The 24,435-nt window shown below is 38.2% G+C and overlaps 2 protein-coding genes across 3 annotated transcripts in view; both read right to left on the bottom strand.

Annotated features, from left to right (window-relative positions):
* Window positions 1–16,577: 16,577 nt before the first annotated feature.
* LOC130921900 (tumor suppressor candidate 2-like) lies at window positions 16,578–19,724 on the bottom strand. Its single transcript, XM_057846253.1, has 4 exons — window positions 18,997–19,724; window positions 17,758–17,996; window positions 17,574–17,694; window positions 16,578–17,498 (listed from the first exon to the last, which is right to left on the bottom strand). The coding sequence occupies exons 2-4, from the start codon at window positions 17,904–17,906 to the stop codon at window positions 17,433–17,435; spliced, it is 336 nt and encodes a 111-aa protein (XP_057702236.1). The 5' UTR covers window positions 17,907–17,996; window positions 18,997–19,724; the 3' UTR covers window positions 16,578–17,432.
* Window positions 19,725–19,874: 150 nt separating this feature from the next.
* The window catches only part of LOC130921899 (ras association domain-containing protein 1-like), a 37,436-nt gene continuing 32,875 nt past the window's right edge, over window positions 19,875–24,435 (bottom strand). Inside the window, exons 1-5 of one of the 2 annotated variants that reach the window (XM_057846252.1) lie at window positions 23,791–24,233; window positions 21,491–21,595; window positions 21,129–21,414; window positions 20,936–21,051; window positions 19,875–20,320 (exon numbers count right to left, since the gene is read on the bottom strand). In XM_057846252.1, the coding sequence (XP_057702235.1) occupies window positions 20,174–20,320; window positions 20,936–21,051; window positions 21,129–21,414; window positions 21,491–21,595; window positions 23,791–23,976 (840 nt within the window). In that variant the 5' untranslated portion in view covers window positions 23,977–24,233 and the 3' untranslated portion in view covers window positions 19,875–20,173. Of the gene's footprint in view, window positions 20,321–20,935; window positions 21,052–21,128; window positions 21,415–21,490; window positions 21,596–23,790; window positions 24,234–24,435 lie in introns of those variants that run through there. The other variant, XM_057846250.1, reaches the window with a different exon arrangement.

The following is a 24,435-nucleotide window of genomic DNA, read 5'->3' as shown; positions in this document are numbered from 1 at the left end:
AACGTTAATAAAATAAATATAAATAAAATGAAAATTAATAAAAACTAACACACTCTGATTACAACCAGCTAAAACGTTCTAAAGTAGTTTTTTTTAATGCCATAAATTGATAACAATTAATAAAATGTTAATAGAAGCAAAATAGGTCAATCAAAATCAATAAAAGCAAAAATACACCATGTTCATGGCTAGGGTTGTGACAAAATATCGAAATGGTGATATATCGTGATACTTTGTATCAAGACTCGAGATATCGTTTTTAAAAGGTGTCAATGTTTAAAAAAAAAAGCAACCAATAAGTTGCTAGCAAAATCTTCCACCATGATGATGTCTCAGGTAACTGTAAGGCTGCCATTGACGGTCCTTGACGCCCAATCCATTTAGACTGGGAACGCTCGTTCATTCGAAACCAGAGCATTCGCAGTCATTCTGTCTGATTTTCGGGGCATTTACAGGTCACTCGCTGTTCATTTACAGGTCATTCCTTGTTGAGTTTAAGTCACTGCCTAATCATTTGGGTGATTTCCAGGTCGCTTCCTGTTCTGTAACTCAAAATAAACAGGAAGTGACCCATAAAATACCCCAAAATCAACAGTAAGTAACTCAAAATCAACATGTAAATTACCTTAAATGGCCCAAAATTACCTCATTGCCTGGCATTGGCTGCTACTGACGGCCATAGACGTTCAATCCGTTTGAAGTGGGAGGGATGGCAGCGAATGAACGAAGGTTCATTCGCTGCCACCCTCCCAGTTCAAATGGATTGGACGTGTACTAGTGATAAACTCATTCCAATTCGCAGCAGAAGCCTGTTTTTCTGTTTATTAGTTGTTTGTAGAATATCCTAGAATGATTTCCTCACCAATGTATCGATAATCGTTGTATCGCCATATCGTCAGATCATCGTTATTGTGAGCTTTGTATCGCAAATCGTATCGTATCGTGAGGTAACAAGACATTCCCACTCCTATTCATGGCGCTCGATAACACTCTAAAGTTGTTGGGTTTTTTTCCATGTATTTAATGCATTTCCTAGCACTGACAGCGATAGACGTCCAACTCATTTAAATTGGGAGGGTCGGCTGTGAATCCTCATGTTACTAGGCCATTGACGTCGCTACACGTCCAATCCATTTTGACTGGGAGGGATGAATAAACCTTTTTCCGCTCTAGTCAAAATGGATTAGACGTCAAGCGCCGTCAATGGCAGCCTATAAGTTCAATGAGTGCCCTACATAGTTGGTTAATGGAAATTACATTTAATCATATATACATTGGATATAAAAAGTCTACACACCCCTGCTCTAATGCCTAGTTCTCTCTTGATTGCTACTGAGCTGCACGCTCTGTTGAACATCTCCTGACTGTCTACAATTAGTGGCGAAAAGCAGGGCCTCACTTAAGCGCAACGACGTGAGGTAAGAGAATTGGGATTCTATCAACCGAAAAGAGGCACAAAGAAGAAGTGAAGTGCAAAAACACTTTGGTTTCCCTGCAAAAACACGACAGGAATACGGTTAAGAAATGAGAAAATGAGCTCCTGTTTTTGGATTTCCTTCCAATGTTTTATTACTCTATAATTAGGTTTGTTTTCTACTTTTAATGGATTTTTCCATGGTGGTGACTTGATTGTTAACCGTTTTGCCACCTTTGGTTTGAGACAGCGGGCATGTGTTACGCACATGTCCTTAACACCCAGAGGCTGTTGACAGCCGCTAGCATGACACTACCATTGCAGCAGATAACAAGTGTAGTGTGTATTGGGTGTCACACTGCTAGGGAGAAAATTGGTCCAAATGAAGAACACATCGTGGCAATATTTTCCAGCGCGATGACAAAAAGTTGATTTGCCCAGTTAGATGCAACAAAAACAATGGCTCCATAGATGAGGAAATAAGTTCAAAATAATGAATTGATTTCTACATATATTCACTCTTTATGTGGCATCAGTTAAATCAGCATTTTTTCATGAGCTACTTGTTGAATCGATATATATTGATTTTACACATATTGAATGATGGTTTTAATTAGTGGCTGCATTTAATGTAGAGTGATCCCTCGTGACTTCGCAGCTCAACTTTCGCGCACTCGGCGCATCGTGGATTTTAAAATCTTGTCATAGGTATCTTGCTATATGAGTAAAAGAGTTCTAAAAACATATTTATTTACACTTCATTAACATCTACGTATGTATGTACACTGACACAAAAGTATCATATGATAGTGAAAGAATGAGTGTACAGTATGTATTATTTATATTATTTATACATCATTTTATGTTATTTATATTATTGGTGTTTTTACATCTTTCAAACTACATACTTTAATTTTGTAAAGATGCATTTATCGTGTTTTATAGACACTAATTATATTATATAGTGTATACACCAAAGAAAATGTATGTTAAAAGGGGGGGTTGAATTTTTTACACGGTTGGTTCTGGTCCCCATGAACAGCAATAAGTGAGGGTTCCCTGTATTTACTATTAATTTGAATTCGTATTCATGCTACTTTAATGTATCTTATCTTGTAGTTATTTGATAAATTTTCCAATAATGTAATTTCTGTTTATTCGATTGAACTGTTATTAGATAGAAACTTTAAAAATTATTTAACGACCTTTTTAGTTTAATTGAATTGACTGTTTTGTCATTTATGTGTTACTTAAAATTTGTACTGGTTTTCCTCATTCTTTAAATAACTTAATTCAACAAATGAATACTTAAAATTGATCAATAATTATATAAACAATTTTTAGTCATTTATTTCATGGACTTTTTTGTTTAGTAAATTAACGGCAATTTTAAGTGTGTGTTTTTGTTTTGTTTTTTTAATTAAGTAAGGGAATTAAAAAAAACATTTAAACAATTTAATATTGTGTAATTTGGTGTTTATTTTATCCTTGTCTTACTTTTTTTTTTTTTTTTTTTTAACAAGTTTTGCATTTCTACTGCAAACTGTTATCAGTGTTGTTGGACAATGTTCTCAGTCATCATTAATTAAAACCATTGCCCGTTGAGACTTTTTCAGAGTGCACATGAGGTGGAAGCAAACCGTTTTCCGCCGTTTGTTTCCAAACCTTCGCTGACTCATCAACTGGTACCCTCCCAAGTGCGCTTTAGGAAAGTGTCTGTATCAATGGAAGAGGGATGGGAACAGTGAACAAAGCAGCAATGCTTTGCTGTTCCCCCAAGTCTCCACCGCCACCTCAGGGGTCTCCGCCTCCTCTTTTGACCTCCGCTTCCCGAACGTGACATCAGCAAAAGGCAGGAAGTCAAAACAATGGCAGGGAAATGAGGAACACACCCCGCCACCTTCACTTTGCGGTCCCACCGTTTATTGATTGCAATGGAATGCATTTTATGAGGGATTCGTTGGGCCCAATTTGTCAAAAACAAAGAACTTGTGCCCAGTTTTCTGCAAATTTAGTGTGTTTAGTTAGTCCTTTTTAACAGCTGAATAAACTAATCAAGTAAGACATACCACAATAACACACCCTGTAGATCTAATTTTCCCATCAATTTAGTTTAAACCCTTGATGTCTGAATTTACATTTAACAAGTATATATCAAAAGCAATTGAGGAAAATCGAAGTGCAGAAGAAAATATTAATATCGTATTTTCTGGACTATAAATCGCACTTTTTTCATTATTTGATTGGGCCTGCGACTTGTACACACACATGCATACATATATACATACATACAGTATATATATATATATATATATATATATATATATATATATATATATATATATATATTAGGGCTGTCAAACGATTAAAAATTTTAATCGAGTTAATTACAGCTTAAAAATTAATTAATCGTAATTAATCGCAATTAATCGCAATTCAAACCATCTATATAATATGCCATACTTTTCTGTAAATTATTGTTGAATGGAAAGATAAGACGCAAGATGGATATATATATTCAACATGCGGTACATAAGGACTGTATTTGTTTATTATAACAATAAATCAACAAAATGGCATTATTATTATTAACATTCTGTTAAAGTGATCCAAAGATAGAAAGACTTGTAGTTCTTTATGAAAAATGTTAGTACAAGTTGTAGAAATTTTATATTAAAACCCCTCTTAATGTTTTTGTTTTAATAAAATTTGTAAAATTTTCAATAAAAAAATAAACTAGTAGCCCGCCATTGTTGATGTCAATAATTACTTACACTATAAAATCAGTCGCACCCAAGCGCCAGCAGAGGGCAGCAAAACTCCGCAAAACACAATTAACAAGTGGGCCTTTCACTCTACTGTCATTTAAATCTGTCTGAGCTGGGCCAAGTGCGTTAATTGCGTCAAATATTTTAACGTGATTAATTTTAAAAAATTAACGCCCGTTAACGCGATAATTTTGACAGCCCTAATATATATATAATACATAAGGACTGTATTTGTTTATTATAACAATAAATTAACAAGATGGCATTAACATTATTAACATTCTGTTAAAGTGATCCATGGATAGAAAGACTTGTAGTTCTTAAAAGATGAATATTAGTACAAGTTATAGAAGTGTTATATTAAAACGCCTCTTAATGTTTTCGTTTTAATAAAATTTGTAAAATTTTCAATCAAAAACTAGTGGCCCTATTCTGTCCTCAATGTGTGTGAGTACACAAACTGACAGATAGCGAACATAAGTTCCAAAAAGAAATCAGACGGTGTGGCAAAGTTGCATGGGCTTTACTGAAGTCATCTCTTTTTGACAGGAGCACGTTTCTTGTATTTTTGTAAAACTGAAAATAACAAGGCAATGTGTCAATAACTTGCATAAATCACAAAATAACATAAAATGTACACACACGTGTCCATTTGAGCAGTAGCACTAGCCAATTAGCTCACAAGCATCTAACAATGTAACTGCATTTCACCACATATGTGAACAAATTCAAATACACATCATCAATAGCTATCTAATGCTCATGAATATAAACAAAGGAGGAATGTAACTCACAAGCGATGCATGTATTAGACACAAACAGTGTGATGGGGCTATGAGAACTGCCACTGAATACTGGATGCGGACGTTAGCTGGTCTGAATAGCACTGTCTATTAGTGTGAGTTCGCGTCGACATATAATCACGTCAGAAAAGCGCGCCGAAACCCAAATAATAAGCTGCACTGAATCGCCAGCAGAGGGCGACATTACGCCACATAACATATGCAAGTCACACCCAAGCACCAGCAGAGGGCGAAAAAACTCCATAAATCACAATTAACAAGTTGGCCTTTCACTGTACTGACATTTAAATCTGTCTGAGCAGGCCTAGTGCGTTAATTGCGTCAAATATTTTAACGTGATTCATTTAAAAAATTAATTACCGAGCGTTAACGCGATAATTTTGACAGCCCTAATATATATATATATACATATATATATATTAGGGCTGTCAAAATTAACGCGTTAACGAGCGGTAATTAATTTTTTTAATGAATCCCGTTAAAATATTTGACGCAATTAACGCACAAATGCCCCGCTCAAACATATTAAAAGGACAGCAAAGTGAAAGGTGTACTTGTTGTGTTTTTCGGAGTTTTGCCGCCCTCTGCTGGCGCTCGGGTGCGACTGATTTTATAGGCTTCAGCATCCATGAGCATTGTGTAAGTAATTATTGACATCAACAATGGCGGGCTACTAGTTTATTTTTTGATTGAAAATTTTGAAAATTTTATTAAAACGAAAACATGAAGAGGGGTTTTAATATAAAATTTCTATAACTTGTACTAGTTATTATCTTTTATTTATTTTCTATAAATTTTTATAAATATTTATATATTTTATATATTTATATATTTTATTTATTTTTTTTATTTATCTTTTAAGACCTACAAGTCTTTCTATCCATGGATTGCTTTAACAGAATGTTAATAATGGTAATGCCATCTTGTTGATTTATTGTTATAATAAAGAAATACAGTACTTATGTACCGTATGTTGAATGTATATATCCATCTCAGTCTTATCTTTCCATTCCAACAATAATTTACAGAAAAATATGGCATATTTTATAGATGGTTTGAATTGCGATTAATTGCGATTAATTACGATTAATTAATTTTTTAGCTGTAATTAACTCGATAAATTTTTTTACCGTAATTTCCCGAATATAACGCACACTTTTTTTCCCCAAAATCAACTTGTAAACTCATGGTGCGCATTATAAACGGGTACATGGATGGAGACAGAAATATATATGTACTACATATATATATAAACCGAGTTTTTTTCATTGACACGGCCACGTTGTGTTGAAGAAACGTATGCGGCGACCCGTTGCCGACCATTACGGTACGTGACGTCACCATTTTGTTTCGGTAATACTTCACTCTAATCGGCCGAATGATTTCGTCTGTGTTAAATTCGGCTTTTTTCACTCTTCATAAAGCACAGAATTTAGTTTCTTGAACTCATTTGAGTTGACGTTTATTGCAGCTCCGCAATTCGGACCATAACAAATGTAAGGACACACACTTCCTGTGTCCGTCAACTATATCGGTCCCTCGGGAAACTCAAACCCAAATAACAATAGTTCCTTTTGTTACTCTCGTGTTGACAGGGATGAGCTCTCACGGATTTCCGACTTACGTTCTGACTTTCATTTTACCGTATCAATCCATGGAAGAAACATTTATTCATCATGAGGAAACGAGCAAGTTATACACCAGCCTTTAAAAGAAAAGTCACATCCGTTTTGTTTTCTCCTAGATTCTGGTAAGTTGGAGAAATTGTCAAATCATATTATTACCGTAAATATTGTCAGTTTACGGTAATGTTTTGAACTACCAATGTGCTATGCTTGTGCTGTGTTTCACCAGTCAGTAAAATGACATCTCTGTATCTGTACACGAGCTCTGTCTTCTTGTATTCTTCTATTTATTGGTGCTAAAATTAGGGTGCGCGTTATAAACGGGTACAATAATTTCCCCTAGATTTTACAAGTAAATTTGGGGTGCGCATTATACACGGGTGCGCCTTATATTCGGGAAATTACGGTAATCGTTTGACACCCCTAATAAAATATATATATATATGTATGTATATATTAGGGCTGTCAAAATTATCGCGTTAACGGGCGTTAATTAATTTCTTAAATTAATCCCGTTAAAAAATTTGACGCAATTAACGCACTTGGCCCAGCTCAGACAGATTTAAATGACAGAGGAGTGAAAGGCCCACTTGTTAATTGTGTTTTGCGGAGTTTTGCTGCCCTCTGCTGGCGCTTGGGTGCGACTGATTTTATATTGTAAGTAATTATTGCCATCAACAATGGCGGGCTACAAGTTTATTTTTTGATTGAAAATTTTACAAATTTTATTAAAACGAAAACATTAAGAGGGGTTTTAATATAAAATTTCTATAACTTGTACTAACATTTTTCATAAAGAACTACAAGTCTTTCTATCCATGGATCACTTTAACAGAACGTTAATAATGTTAATGCCATCTTGTTGATTTATTGTTATAATAAACAAATACAGTCCTTAAGTACCGCATGCTGAATATATATATATACATCTTGCATCTTATCTTTCCATTCCAACAATAATTTACAGAAAAATATGGCATATTATATAGATGGTTTGAATTGCGATTAATTGCGATTAATTACGATTAATTAATTTTTAAGCTGTAATTAACTCGATTAAATTTTTTAATCGTTTGACAGCCCTAGTATATATATATATATACTGTATATACTGTATATATATACTGTATATATTTGTATGTACTGTATATACTCAAGTGCAACTTATGTTTTTTTCACTCTTACTGCTGCAAGATTGGTTTTTGATACTCTATGTTGTGTTGTTTAGGCTATGATTACCAGAAAAACTGTTAATATATTACATTAACAAATGGATTCAGCCTGTTGTTCTCCACTTTGCTATGATGACTTTGACATATAATGTTTGTTCTTGGTGTCTGATCATTTAAAAATTGCCCCCTAATAATCCTACTTATATTCCAGTGTGATTTATAAAGAGTGACCCACCCCCCCAATTCATAGTAATTAAAACCTTAAAACATGCCATTCATGAAACAATTATGTAATTTTCCTTTAAAATTTACATCCTTTAAATGGCATCCTCCTGCATGAATGTATTTTTGAAATCTGCTGTTGAACCACTGTTGAAAAAACAGGAATTTTTGCGTATAGACAGACATGAGCACGTGGCAGCACTGCGAGACAGTGTCCTTGAGCAAGTAAAGAATGTGGCATTGTAGTAACCACGGCGAATTCATGATTAAATTCAGAGTATCCAGACTTTGACGAGAAATCTCAACAGCAGATTTCAAGAATGCATTTGTTCAGGAGAACGTCATTTGAAGAACATAATTTTTGAAAAAAAATAATAATGATAATAATATATAACAATAATAATAAATTCCATCATTCTTTCATAGGTGGCATGTTTTAAGGTTTCAATTACAGGTAGTGCCCAGGTTATGGCTGGCTAGGAATTTCCGCGTAAGTCGGAATTAACCCTTTAAGTACCTCTAAATAAAAAATAACTATCCAAAAACACATATTATGCGGCCTATTATTAAAATCAGGTAAAAAAATAAGATACTTTGTGGTACGTTTTGTCAAATGTCGTTATCTTGAATGTTCGAGCTTTAAAAAAATATATACTATTCAGGCTTTACTCGCGAGTTAGTCACTTTGCTGAGAGAAAAGGACACTATGAAAATAGTAGGGAGGCGAGAGAGGGGATATCATGGCAGCAGCATGAGAACAAGGGAGTGGAAGTCTGAAAAAGGCGCATCGTCGGTGATCAGGGAAGAACTGGAGGTTGGGGCGGGCGTCATGACGCTACAAAGCCAAAAAGGGCACTTCTCGGGCGGATACATGAGAACCTAAGATGACAGCAGGTGGCTGCTTGAGCCCAGTCCGAAAACGGCGCTTTCTCAGCGATCAGGGGAGAACCAAAGGATGGGGTGGGCGTTATGACGCTCCCAAGTCGAAAAGGACGCTTCTCGGGTGGACACATGAGAACCGGAGATGACAGCGGGTGGGACCTGACGCCGTCAGGACCTGCAGGACTGTGGCGACGCTGCTGGCGGATAGGGCATGGCAAGAACTAAGTACTGTTTACGCAACTAAAAACAAAAACAAGACTGGAGACAGAATTGCGGACAAGACTTGGGGGTCATAAAGTCGAAATTACATAAATCGGGTACGTCGTAATCCAGGGAGTCCCGGGGACTACCTGTACTAAATATTTTTTCTTTCATTAGTCGGTTTTTTTGGATTGTTTGTTTTTATATTGTTTTTAATACTGGTCATAGTGCATTCCTTGGCTGGTGCAATTTATACTCAGATGTCAATTATTAATCCGAAAAATACAGTAATTTTAAAAAATCCTCATAATTTAAATTAAATCATGATCATTTATAAAAATATTTGAAAAAAGAAAGCAAGGAAAATATTGCAAATGAATCAAAAACTATATAAATAAAATATCTTAGGGGAAAATACAAAAAATAAAAAGGAGGAATTTAGTAATAAATCCTTTTTTATGTATCCATGTATTTTCACGATTTTTTAAAATTTTATACACACTTTTATTTCTTATTTGATATATTTTTGATCGGATTGGGACATCCGTAATATACATGTTTGTTCAATTTAAATTCAGACATCAATGGGTTAAAGCAAATATTTTCGACGCTCCTCAGAATGTTCGTATGTCCAGAAAGGAAGCAGGAAGAGGACAAAGTAGTGTATTTATGAAGGGAAGTCCAAATGCTTAAAGGGAAATTTGGAGGAAAGGTTCTTCACTAGAATTATTGAAGCAGGCTCTTCCTGTCTATGGCACGAATCATTGCATAACAGCCAATGTGACGTTTAGGGGATATTTTGCTAACAATGCTGATAATTCAACATAGAGGGATTATGCAATATCCTTCGAAGAATAATACAGTCCTCATCATCAAGGACCCCTAGAAGGGAACAGTACCATCCAACTACCGGCCTATCACCTGCCTCAGCACCACATGGAAGCTCCTATCAGGCATCATAGCAGCTAAAATGAGCAGGCACACGGATCAATACATGCACAGGGCAGAGAAAGGGATTGGCAATAACACCAGGGGAGCCAAGCACCAACTACTGGTGGACAGGGCAGTCGCCAGAGAATGCCTCAGTGAATGCCTCAGGCAACAGAAGCCCAGTAATGAGGAGGACCCCGAGGAGATACCATGGAAGGACAAGCCCCTGCATGGTATGTACCACTGACAAACTGAGGGGGTAGCTGACATGGGAAAAACATACCAGTGGCTGGAAAGGGCAGGACTGAAAGACAGCTCGGAGGCACTGATCATGGCAGCACAAGAACAGTCCCTAAACACAAGATCAATACAGGCCATGGTCTATCACACCAGACAGGACCCCAGGTGCAGGCTATGCAAAGAGGCCCCTAGGACAGTCCAGCACATCACAGCAGGGTGTAAGATGCTGGCAGGCAAGGTATACATGGAACGACATAACCAGGTAGCAGGCATAGTGTACAGGAACATCTGTGCTGAGTACGGACTGGAGACCCCAGAGTCAAGGTGGGCGACACCTCCAAAGGTGGTCGAGAACAACCGAGCCAAGATCCTGTGGGACTTCCAGATCCAGACAGACAAACTGGTGATGGCCAACCAGCCTGATATAGTGGTGGTGGATAAACATCAGAAGACAGCAGTAGTGATAGATGTAGCAATCCCGAGCGATAGCAACATCAGGAAAAAAAAGAACACGAAAGCTGGAGAAATATCAAGGGTTGAAGGAAGTGTTGGAGAAAATGTGGGGAGTGAAGGAAACAGTGGTGCCAGTAGTGATCGGGACACTAGGGGCAGTAACCCCCAAGCTGGGTGCATGGCTCCAACAGATACCAGGAACAACGTCCGACATCTCCGTTCAGAAGAGCGCAATCCTAGGGACTAAGATTCTGCACAGAACCCTCAAGGTCCCAGGCCTCCGGTAAAGGACCCGAGCTTGAGAGGAGAGACCATACCGCCCGGGTGGGCGAGACAAAAAAAAAAAAAATAAATAAATAATATATATATATATATATATATATAATATATACACTCACCGGCCACTTTATTAGGTACACCTGTACAACTGCTCATTAACACTTAATTTCTAATCAGCCAATCACATGGCGGCAACTCAGTGCATTTAGGCATGTAGACATGGTTTAAGACAATCTCCTGCAGTTCAAACCGAGCATCAGTATGGGGAAGATAGGTGATTTGAGTGACTTTGAACGTGGCATGGTTGTTGGTGCCAGAAGATCTGGTCTGAGTATTTCAGAAACTGCTGATCTACTGGGATTTTCACGCACAACCATCTAAAGGGTTTACAGAGAATGGTCCGAAAAAGAAAAAATATCCAATGAGCGGCAGTTCTGTGGGCGGAAATGCCTTGTTGATGCCAGAGGTCAGAGGAGAAAGGCCAGACTGGTTCGAGCTGATAGAAAGGCAACAGTGACTTAAATACCCACCCATTACAACCAAGGTAGGCAGAAGAGCATCTCTGAATGCACAGTACGTCAAACTTTGAGGCAGATGGCCTACAGCAGCAGGAGACCACTCCTTTCAGCTAAGAACAGGAAACTGACGCTACAATTTGCACAAGCTCATCGAAATTGGACAATAGAAGATTGGAAAAAATGGTTGCCTGGTCCGATGAGTCTCGATTTCTGCTGCGACATTCGGATGGTAGGGTCAGAATTTGGCGTCAACAACATGAAAGCATGGATCCATCTGCCTTGTATCAACAGTTCAGGCTGGTGGTGGTGTAATGGTGTGGGGAATATTTTCTTGGCACTCTTTGGGCCCCTTGGTACCAATTGAGCATCATTGGAACGCCACAGCCTATCTAAGTATTGTTGCTGACCATGTCCATCCCTTTATGACCACAATGTACCCAACTTCTGATGGCTACTTTCAGCAGGATAATGTGCCATGTCATAAAGCTGAAATTATCTCAGACTGGTTTCTTGAACATGACAATGAGTTCACTGTACTCAAATGGCCTCCACAGTCACCAGACCTCAATCCAATAAAGCATCTTTGGGATGTGGTGGAACAGGAGATTGGCATCATGGATGTGAAGCCGACACATCTGCACCAACTGTGTGATGCCATCATGTCAATATGGACCAAACTCTCTGACGAATGCTTCCAGCACCTTGTTGAATCTATGCCACGAAGAATTGAGGCAGTTCTGAAGGCAAAAGGGGGTCCAACCCGTTACTAGCATGGTGTACCTAATAAAGTGGCCGGTGAGTGTATATATACATATTATATATATATATATTGGTATATATTAAAATTTAAGACATTTAAAATAGCATTTTATTCCCAATAAATATTTACTCCTTTATATATTTTTCTAAACATACTGCTATTTTATTTTTTCCACATTTATTGTAATTATATCATGTATGGCATTTAATGACAGTTAATTTAGGAAAATGCTATTATTCCAAATTCTTTTACGATTTATAATATTTGTGAAATTTTGTTTTTCTAAAAAATAATGACTTTTTTACATTTTAAATTTTATTTTTTTTATTATATATATATATATATATATATATATATATATATATATATATATATATAATTTATTTATTTATTTATTTTTGCTTACAATGTCTATTTTAATTTGCAAATGTAATACTGTTCTTTATTATTTAGTGCTTATTGTATATTGTTGAATTTCAAATTACCGGTATTCCTTTTTAAAATTGATTGTTTGGTGACATAATTAACTAAATGGCTGCGAATAAATGCTGCCACCCTTCCCAGATCAACTACTGTGGATGTCGATGGCAGCCAATGAGTTAATGGCCCTTTGTTTCATTAATTAGAGCACTCTAAAATTTATCCTGGAATTCTCTTCCGATTTTGGGACAAAATGACTTCATACGGAAAAAAGCTTAGTTGGATTATATCCCTGTTTGTGACAACACTGAAAATATAATTGACACCACGCATTATGATCAAACATTTTTTGTTTTTTGTTCCACTCAATGTGCCTGTCAGCCCCACAAGTAGTTTCTACTATTTCACACGATTTACAAAACCCATACTCAAAGCGATAAAGCCGGGTGGCCTCAAAAGAAGACGGGTTTATCTTCCCCATATCCTACTGGGCTACCAGCACAACATCAAAAGAAGCACAGAGAGGAAGCGCTTGAAAGTGAGTGACCTCTGCCACCGGAACACACCCAACCGCATTCCGCACAATTACAGACAGGAGGCCAGGCCTGGAAAAGAAAAGCCGGCCATTTATCGACTTCTGAATGTTTACATTGCCATTAGGAGTTGGTACGCTGCCAAAGCGGTGACAGCGAGGCCGCAAATTGTCATGATTGTAGTCTTAGGGTTAAACCTTAGTGTGTGAGTTGGGGCCTATAATAACACGTCAGGCACAATAGCAAAGGACTGGCAGAGGAAGCAACGTCAGTCGAGCGTTGACCAAAAAAGGTTGCCTGCTGCCCTCTACAGGTAGGACCAATATTTAACTTTTGCATCTAAACCAGTGGTTCTGAAGTAAGCCTCGGGGTTCAGGTTAAGAAACACAGCCCTATTTTGTACGCTGACTAAATCTAGGCAATCTGGCGTTTTAGACCAGGTTTTGGACTGGTTTGCCCTCAATTTACAGGCTTTACTCCATTTCCTTCAACTTCTAGCCCTCTATCCAATGGGGGGGGAATCAGTTTGCTCAGTGGAAGGTTGACTGGCACTTGGTATGAGGAAGTATAACAGACCGATAGACAGCGTGAACTGCGTAGATAATAAGAAAAAAATAATAATTACATCATCATAATAGTATGATTCAAGGATGTGACGTGACAACAAAAAAAGGAACAGTGTGAAATGAAATTAATTTAATTTACGAGCGTGAAAATCTACAGCAAAAGGCAAAATTATTTGCAGAACATTTGAAATCTGCAAGAAATTTGAAGAGAAAATTCACTTAAGATGTTAGATTGCTAGGTTTTGAATTTTAAAAAATGGCTTTTATATGATATTCAGAAGGGTTTAGTGAATGCACCTAAATTCAATGCATAATTCATAATGATAGAAGACTTTTAGTGGGTAAATTACATCTTACACATGGAGGGTGCAACGATTAACCAGCTAATCAAAAATTCCTCATATATCAAGTTAATCGACAATTTAATATTCAATAGATCCATTAGCAGCATTGTGACTTTTGTTTTTACGTCCACTACTTTCCACTAGGCGAAACCTACTGAGGTTATGTATTCAGTACAACCCAATAACGAACAAAGAAAGGAAATTTTGGGATAATTAAGTCATTATAATGAGGTGAATTTTATTGTATGTATTAAATTCAATAATATTTTAAATAGAAAAACTGCAAATATTCTTGTGTATTTTTTAAATATTTTTTTTAAATGAAGAAAACTGTTCTCTGATTTCTATTTCTGGGTGAAAGTAAACATTTGCCTTTTTTTATTTATTAATTGTTTTTATTTTTTCATTTAATGTTTTATTAAATAAACTGGAAATATTGTTTTATTCTTTTTCATTTATTTTTTTATAAATAAAAATAAAGAATGGAAAACAGTGGCCTATACTACGAACTGAGTTCAACCTCCCCAGAAGTAATCCAGTTTACCAGCGGGTAACCGGAGTTGACAAAACCTGGTTGTCTAGTTTGTGGTCAGTCGGTGCTACGACGCTGATTATGAGGTTGATTAGTCGAACCTGTGTCAACCCAGTCAGAGTTACTGCGCGTTCACATAAAAGGGGGCGGAGACCAGAGTCAAACACTACTTGTGACGATGGCACGGGCACCTTACTTCACGGAGGAGGAATGTGCGATGATCATACGGAGTTATGAGGAATTAAAATCCACCCTCACCGCGAAATCGAACACCGTTTCGGCGAGTAGAACGCAACGGGTCTGTTGACAGCGAATTTACAGATCGTGTGATTTGTGAATGCGTCAATATGCCAGTTTACTTATGTCCATGCAAAGAAATAAAGCCTGCTGTCAGGACAATAAAATAAGATTTGGTACGTTAACAGTAAGAAATAATTTATCGCACATCATCACATGAAGCAGGATAATTGTATGTTTAGTCCCATTGACTGTATGAATACGTATGTCCTTTTTTTTTTTTTTCCCTTAGTTTGGGCCTAAAAAAATCAAGCCCCACCCGAGCCCGATCAATTAACTTTATTTGCAGGCCCGAGCCCGACCCGGCCCCCCCCCCCCCATAATTTTATGTTATCTTTGTGAGGACTCAGGAGAAGAAGGAAATGCGGGGATGCCATGCGTTGTTGCGTGAATTAAAGCCCGTCTTTTGTAACGAATTTTCAGTTAAACAAGACTGTAAGATGAGTATTCAATAAACATTTATATCTTTTATATTTGTGCGTCTGTCCTATCAGTGGATTTGACATTTAATTTAATCTCTTCGAGTTGGCAGAAAAAAACGCAAGTTTTCCCAATGTTTAAATAGTCTACATGTTTCTATGGTTATTATTAACTCATTTACACAACGAAATAACGCTGGAAAAGTTCGTTGAATATATTTCTTGTATATGAGAGCAAAGCTCCGCATTGGTTTACATTCAGCAATTTCAACGATCAATTTGAAGCGTTTCCATAACCCACTTCGAATTGCACGGCATAGTGTTCTTACGCAGATATTCAGCATCACCATTGGAATGCATATATTGTCCCTGGCGAAAGAGCGCACGGAAAGGCACACAATCTGCCCGTTTGTGAGGGCCTGACTTCGGCGGGTTACATTATAGTGACGTCCGCCTCGATCAGTTGGCACAGGTAAAGAATTCCCTCAGCTGAAAATCTACATCTTTCATGGAGAACATCTTCCGGGTATGCCAGTGGATTCTGGCGGTCTCCAAAAACCCGTGCCCTCCGAAGAGAGCCCCTCACAATCCGCGCGCCAATGTCGTATGGGTCGTCCAGGTACGCTGTCATTGTCAGGAGGACACGTCCGCGGAGGAGTGCTGTTTAATTATAGCGTGGTTAATTAGAATTCTGGGGTTAAGCAAGATCTAACTCTGAGACGACCAGGTTTGGCGTGTGGCGTGTGTTGCCACGGCAACACTTCTTGGTTCCAACATATCCACCTTTCGTAATCTCGCTTAGCTGCGAACTTAGGTCGCACGTGATGAAGTTACTCTCGAAGTTACCCTGCTAAGCCAGAAAACTGGCTTCGTAGTATAGGCCACAGCTAATATTCTCAGATTTCTGTAGTCCTAGCTGAAAGCAAATGTCTAATCAAAGTTAGACATTTGCGAACAACAGCAGTAATATTCATAGTTTCTGGTTTCAATACACATTTCAAGCTAAAATGTAAAGCCTAGAATATATATATATATATATATATATATATATATATATATATATATATACAATTTATTTATTTTAACTGTATATGAGTCACATAGTTGACCAATACACAAACAACTACTAGTCATTGGAACTATAAAAATAACTGTTCATGGCAGCACAATTACACCCAACGAACCGCATTAGAGACACAAAGTCTATTCTGATAAAGAAGTTCAGCTGAGTAAACTATTTATTCAAGTATTTCCAACTAACACATCAGAATTATTTACAGTGCATTGTGTTCACTAGTGCAGGTCTGATTCTCACATGATGGAGAAAGGCTCACAAAAGGAACATTAACTACCATAAAACATCACTCGCCCTCTCGCCACGCGCATACACGTTACAGTAGTTCATTCAAAGCTGAGCTACACACACAAACACATACGAAGACACAATTGCTACCTCTGCACATCTAAGGCAGACACTAACTTCCACTGTGAGTTTGTAGTAGAAACTATAGATCCACACGCATAAGGAAAAAAGTCAGAATGTCCGAAAAATCTGAATTTTATAATAATCAAGTGCTCAATTTCTTTCCACAATTTGATCACTTTGGGGTGGGGGGTTTCAGTGTGGCCCAAAAATACTTGTATTTTTTGCTAAATTAAAACTTCAAGGGACAAATATAGCATAGTGTGACGATGTGTTGTTTTTAAAGGAGACATATGTATTATGTCTCTATTCAAAGCGCACCCTTAATAAGTCTGTTTTGGAGGCAACATTTAATCTTCAAATCATATTATAAGATGCTCCAGCTTTGCATATACAAGCCGTCAAAAAGTCAATTTTCTATAATATGTCCCCTGTAAAATCTGCTTCCATATTTGCTTGGCAGTAAGCACATGACATCTGCAACACCTGTTGGTGAATGGCAAAACATGGATATGTCACTTTATATTGGACTTTTTCTTTTTCCAAAGCACCCGTCTTTTTTTCTTGATCATGTCTGACTTTTTTGGTCAAAGAGGAGTGCGCATCAGTTCTTTGTATGAAAATGAAATCTTTACACCTCACAGAGGACAATGGGGAAGTCGACGTGAATACAGGGATGCTGCAGCTTCACGATCCCCTAAACAGAGGAAAGTTCATAACTTTTATAAAGTGCTGTTAAATTGTTTAACATTTTAACTTTTTTTTTACTCACCTGTGGAATCAGATTCTTTTGTATCCTTTTCAACTTGGACTTTTTACGTCCGTTTTTTGTCACCACCGTCTCCTCATAGAACTCGTGAGCGAGGTCACCGTCCTCATCGAAGTACAGCGAGCTGTCGAACAAAATAATTGCGTGAAACCAAGTTCAACCTGCAACTTATCTCTGTTGCATTTACCTCCTCCTGGTAAAAACAAAGGGCGTCGCATTTCTGGGACATTTGAGGCGGGCCACCGACTGCTCGTTGCTGTTACCCGCAGAGTCGCCTGCCGCCCCGTTGCCCGAGAAAGGCCAAGCACCTTTGCCTTTGGATCCGCTTCCTCCCATTCTCCTCACACATAAGGCATTGTTAGGTCTTGAGGTGAAGCTCTAATCTGGTTATCAGCCAGCCTGCCAATTCCTTAATGAAGATGGGATCTGAAAATAAATAGGGCGGGGACACAAATCAGACTTCAGCATTGTGATGACAATGCAATAAATCACTATTCCGTGATTTTAAATTACGTTCAGATCATCAAAGATTAAAATGTTTGTGGTTTACAAATGACAATGATCTCAGACCATAATACAGCCCAAATTTATCAGCTCCAAAGAACTCAGGTTATCAGGGTCATGTTTGCTGTGCATTTTCAGAATCAGAACCGAAAATAGAAAAGCAGCCTCACCAATTGGAAAATTATGGAACACTTTAGGTCTGCTCAAATGCTCAGATCTTTTTCATCAGGCTTCAAAAACATTTGTTTACTCCGTTCCTCTTAAATGTACATGTATCTTCATTTCCCCCCCCTACAATGTCCATTTTAACTCATCATCATTAATCATGTTCTGTGCTGAGTGTATTTCTTCACTTTTAAATTGTTTTCTGAAATGTGGAACAAGCACAATTACACGTTAGAAGTAAGATAAGTACAAGTTTATGTACATGTATACGTACAAGTACTAGTACACGTTCAGGTACAATACACATTCAAGAAGGAGCAAAAGTACGCATACAAATACACGTGCAAAGTATCCCTACAATAAGGTTGCCTAATTTTTTGATGCGGTTCATACTCTTTCCAAAAATAACAAATCATTTCATCATTTCAGAGGAAGATAAACAACTGGTCGTTGCTAAGTGCGATTTTAAGCCATTAGCTTTGTGGAACGGTGTCTCATCTACAGTGGTTGGACTCAAAAATTAGCTATACTTTCATATTACCATTTAGCTTGCGCGTTTTGAACCAAAATATACACGATGCAATGACAGTACAGCCTCAATAGCTGAGCTATTAACACGTATGCTAGGTGAACACTTAGCCTATTAGCATCCACTGACGCAGGTTAGCTAACCAGCACCAGTCATGTAATACCATTCAAAGAACCTTTAAAAAAAAAACTCGACAGAATCGTAGCATCGTACCGTTTCACAACCTACCTTCTTTTACACTTTTTAATCCCCATAATGCTATCGTTGATTGCTAGGGCGATAGCAGTGATAGGATAATGAAGATGCCTGATAGCTAGCTCTTGTATTTACTCGAGGTGAAAAAGTGACGTCATTGTGTGACGTCAAGTCGATTGAAAACAAAAAATATTCATGAAGATTTTATTTAAAGTAGTGCACATTTGTCACAATTGAAACGATGTGATAAAGCCACTTGAAAGTCCTCTTAAAGGCACCAATTTAGACAACAGTCCTGCTATTGTTCCCTAATAAAATATAGTCTATATAAAAAAAAAATTTCAACCCAAACTGTCATATTAAGCAGCACTAATTTAGTGCCATAGTACAAGGATGAAAAAAATAATAAAGTACAGTTTGTACAAGCAGAACCATCGCACTATTCTGGGAACCTAACAGTATTTTCAAACAAGTGCTTGAGTGCCTTCAACATATACAAAGTGACAAGTTGTTAAAGGACAGGGAAAAGGTCAAAAAGCATGCAAGAACAGCTTTAAGTAAAATTGTGTACAGTAAAAATCCATTCACATTTACAGTCGATCCGAGTGACATTGACATTGGTGCTTCTTGCTGACATTCCGGAATCGCACAACAATGTCCATGCAACCACCTCACTCACAAAGTGACAGTGAAAAATAATAAAATTGAGTTGCACCCGAAGGTGTAGAAGACATGACAAGACTGGAATGGCTACTTTCAATGAACACGTAATGATACCTGACAATTTAACATTATGCGCCAAAAATTTAAATCTCACAAATTTAGCTTTAAAATAGGAATGTGCTTGACTTGTCGGTTTCTGGATGTTGACAGTTGAAACGAGACAGAATTAAGTCAGCATCAGTTAGGTGAAAAAAAAATGATGGAGGGTTCATTGGGTCGTAGATGTTGACTGCCAGCTGTCATTGTTCTCAACTCATTCTCTCAGGCACATCAGACTCTCCGTGTGTCAGGCACTGCTTCTTGCATCATCTCACACGCACATTCGCGTCAGCGTTCTCTCTCGCACGCTCTCATCGTCTTGCGCCCCTTTCACTCTCTTGTTCACCGAAGAGGTGTATTTAGCTTTCGCTCATTCACGGGAGCCCCACGTGCATCAGCGACTGGTCGCGGTGCTACGATGAAGGTCTCCCTGTCACGAAGGGGCCGCTCATCCTGGGGTGCAGCTGCGCAAGGCCTCTTCCATCTTAGCTCGAGCCACTTTGTAGCGCTGCACGATCTGCTTGATGTGCTCCTCTTCTTCACGCTGGAGAATGAGCAGGAAGTTCTTCAGTTCTGGGGTGGAGAAGGCGTCCCACTGCAAGTGACGGAGAGGGTACACAGGATCAGTTTTAGTGGAGTAGTTTTTAAGTAGGGGAGATGGGTGTTGGTTGTAACACAGGTTAGTTTTCACATTTGCTTTAAGTCGACCACCAGAAGACCAGAAGGTCAATTTTAAATTGTTAAGGTCTGCACTATCTGTATGGGCTTTTACACAATAGGTTTCAAATTACGAAAGTTTTACTTTAAAAAAATATAGGACAAGGCTACAGTTTTGATTCGCTTTTTCTACTTAGCCAGTTACTTGCTAGCTGTTAGGTTAGATTTTAGCCAAAAATGTTGAGTTGGGGTTAGTTGTCAAACCCTCAACAGTTCAAAGGATAAATTTTCCATCCCTCTCTGTCATGTACATCATTAATATTGGAAGAAGTGTAGAAATATTAAGGTAGTAAAACAAAGTTTGTTGTTTGGTGCTGTAATATAGTGTGCAGGTTGCACAATGAACCGAAAATTGATGTGTTGTGTTCTGTTGAAGCAACAGTGTAAATCTGTACTAATTGAATGTCAATGTTGCATTGTGTTCTTGTTAATATTACTTATTTATTAAGATAATTCATTAAACACAAATGAATTAATTCAGAAGAACACTTACGTTGACATCTCCAGTCTCGTTCTCCTTTAGAACAAAGCTCAACATTTTTTCATTGGGTCCAGCATAGAGTCGTAGCGGTAGAGGTCGCTCATTATCAGACAGCTTACGAATGTAAACTGCAGGAAAAAACAAGGTCAGTTAAGAGACAATTTCAAGAACAGAGCTAATAAAACAAGTTGTGACTGTGCTATACCTTGGTCATGACGCTCACTGCGCTCAAACAGCGCAAACTTGCCGGGGTTGTCTACCACTGTGAACTTTTTCAACAAGGCCTCGATGACTTCGCGTGCAGACGTCCGGGAGCTTATGTGCAGGTGTTTGGACGCGTCCTTAGGCAGGTAAAAAGAGGTGCGCCTTTTCACACCAGAGCCCTTCCTGGAGCCAGCATTCTGTGCTACTTTCTTCGGATGCATGACCGACACGGGACGCGCCAGCTTGAATTGCACTTTGATGAAACCCGTGTAGGAACCGTCTTTGTTCTGTGCACAGGGATGAATCCATGAATCATCAAGAACACTTGAAATTACACTGAATTTGTTCAAGCTTAACACATACCGCGTTCATGAACAGATTGCTATTGATCTGAGAGTTGTACTCCTTGACCATCTTCTGAGTATCAGCAGTCGTCAACGCTTGTTTGCTACACTCAGTTGGTTCATCCTGAAGAGAGAAAAGGGAGGGGAAAATGCTTACACCACTAGTATAGACTTCAAGTGTTCCCTCCAGAACATAAACAGGAAATGACTGAGTACCTCCACCCAGTTGGGACTAAGAAAATAAAGTCAGTTTTTCCTTAACCGTTTCTCCTCTTGTTTAAATCATGTATTTTTACAAAAGTAGTAGTTTCCCGTAGGATTTTAATAGCAGAAACAAAGCCAAAATTTAGATATTAAAAGATTCACTGTGTGAGGTTTTTTTCTTTTTTTTGGATTTTTTTATTTTATTAAAAAGCTTGTTTTTTTTTTTTTAATTTCTTTCCGTACTGTATTATTTGAAACATTTCTCCTAAGGATTGTCTTTTAGTTGTGCAAATGTAATCCTGTGAAACTGCATTTTGTTATAAAGTACCACTCAATTTATTGTGAGGTTCTCATTACAATATTGTCTTTTTCTACATGAAGTCCAAAAACATGAGTTTTTGCATAACACATAACCTAAAATTAAAATGACTATCCAACAGATTTTTAAAAATCATTTTAAATCACATGTTCAGAATTTGAGGTTAGAAACAAGTTTTGTTTGTAGTTGCACTGATGCAATACCAAAGCTTGAATAGGCTTGTTTGTTAATTCGGCAAGCACTGGTTGCATCAGACCCACTTCCTGCCAACGCAGACAAAAGTGACGCCATCCAATCTTCTTCTGCGCCTGCGCTTTGCAGCTGCGGGAGGTCTGATATGGGAATTGGCAAGGGTTGGGGTTCTGTAGATGGGGCCTGTATAGTGCAACTTGCAGCTGTTTGTAATGACTGCAAGCAAAAGCTCAACAGTGCATTCCTTCAGCGAGTGTTCATGTAAAAATAGCCCCCGCCGGTGGGAGATACAATGCTCTCCCTTGTATAGACATCCTGTGCGGTCAGCTGACTCCTCAGCCAGTCACGTTCCACAATTGCAGCATTGGCTGTATCATGAGCATGAAATTGCCTTTTTCCTATGTATGCAGACCAACAGGCATTTCCTGCCACTAAAGCAGTACATTTCATTAGCCCACGAGCTACTATTTTACAACAAGCGCACTAAAACTCCAAAAATCAATATCTAGGACTCTTCCCAATGTTGCCAAGTGAGTCCTACCATGAGGGAGGAAAACAAGCATTGGAAGTAGAAAAAAAATCAATTACAATATACAACTCTCCTTCACACAGAACTGAATGAATTGAGTTTTAAAATGCAAGTGTGAACTTCATCAATTACTCTATAAAAGGCCATGGTGAAGCTGATGTTAGTAAAACCAAACCACGAAAGAAAAACGTGTGGGTGTGGGCTACTATAACAGAAAATTCCACAACATCCCATGAATCACCTATGATGCAAGAATGAGTGGGAAAATTGCCTTAAGACTCAATGAGTGGTGCGTGTTAACTTGGAAATATGAGTAGCACTCATGCGTCAGGAAAATTTCAATTCTAGTCGAAGCTGTGTGTCTGCTTGATTTTAAAATGGTTGCAATTGGTGTTTGGTTTATTATAATTTATCCAAACACAACAACATGAGCTGTGTTAAGATTTTTATTGAACGTGAACGAGGGAAATAATAATGGTGGCAGCCATCTGGTTTGGCTCACGCCCAGTTTTGCAAAATAGGACTAAACATGACATGAAAGTTAATTTTGTCACTGGATGAAAATCCAAATAAGTATTCTTAACTAAAAGAACCAAACAAAAACTGTCATTCACCAATAGCTAAATGACAGCTTCCCAAAAAAGGCGTTCAGGGACAACTAGGAAGTTTGAGTACTTTACAACCTAGAAAGAGGAAGCAAAGACCAACTTCCACCTTTAACTGTTGTTGTCTCATCACCCTTACCCCATTAAAATGCCGAGTGTAGTTTTCATGATAAAACATTAGAAAAGCTCAAATCCCAACCAAAATACACAACTAAAATTAGGGGAGGGGGGGGGGGAGTCATTTAAATTTAAACAAGAACTCTCCCAATAAAGTCAGTTTATAACTATAAGGCCTTACAAGAAACTGACGACGCGCTAAAGCATTAGCACGTTCATTTTTAACAGGGAATTTCGGAACTTTAGTCAAAAAAAGAGAAAATGGAGCCTAATTTCCACACTGAGTAACCAATACTTCGCGTGTTCATATTTTTCTAACTCAATACAGTATATAAATATTTTATGTCTCTCACCTTCTTGACTTGCGCGCTCGCTTTGCGACTTTTTGAAAAGAAGGACGTGCGAGCGGTGAAAAACTGCTCGAACTCGGTATCAGAATCGGTCGCCTCGTCGCTGCAGTATCCGCTGCTGGTGGAGCTGCCCCAGGTCTTCTCGAAAGAAGGCGACGACTTGCCCGAGCTAATGGCCGTGCTTGACATGCTGCCGTTGAGAATCGCTAAGCTACTTAGGAATGTTCCCACAAAGTAATTACTCAAATGAAGAACTTGGTGTGGGCAGTGTCAACTTCGACGACCAGCAAATGTAACAAACAAGGGACAAAATCTCAAATAACTTGATAGGCAGGATATAATTAAATAACCGTTCGGTAGTTTATCTGGTAAACGTCTTTTATCAGCCACGTTCCGTTCTATGAGTTCGCGAAACAGGATGTGCTTGGGTGGAGACCCCGCCCGTCCCGTGGCCTCGCCCATTTGCCGTTGGCTTTGGAAAGTACACAAATCCAGCTCGGCGCTTCCTGATTGGACGAGAGGAGCACGGACGCGACCGAAGAGTTTGTTACTCCTTCTGATTGGACAAGCAACGCCGGAAAAAAGAAGACGCCTGCGCAGTATGAAGTCACCCGCGCAGTATGAAGTCACCCCCAACCGCAAAAGTGG

The sequence above is a fragment of the Corythoichthys intestinalis genome, chromosome 9 (assembly GCF_030265065.1).
Source record: "Corythoichthys intestinalis isolate RoL2023-P3 chromosome 9, ASM3026506v1, whole genome shotgun sequence".
Lineage (NCBI taxonomy): Eukaryota > Metazoa > Chordata > Actinopteri > Syngnathiformes > Syngnathidae > Corythoichthys > Corythoichthys intestinalis.
Note: the sequence above shows the minus strand (reverse complement) of the source record. Positions and strands in the feature narration are given on the sequence as shown.

What these genes read in the sequence shown, in the direction of transcription:
- LOC130921900 (XM_057846253.1), bottom strand. Translation starts at nt 17,906, where the DNA reads ATGGGAGGAAGCGGATCCAAAGGCAAAGGTGCTTGGCCTTTCTCGGGC. An exon ending in TTTGTTTTTACCAGGAGGAG is followed by an intron (nt 17,695 to 17,757) that starts GTAAATGCAACA and finishes TTTGTTCGACAG; the next exon opens with CTCGCTGTACTTCGATGAGG. An exon ending in AAAAGAATCTGATTCCACAG is followed by an intron (nt 17,499 to 17,573) that starts GTGAGTAAAAAA and finishes TCCTCTGTTTAG; the next exon opens with GGGATCGTGAAGCTGCAGCA.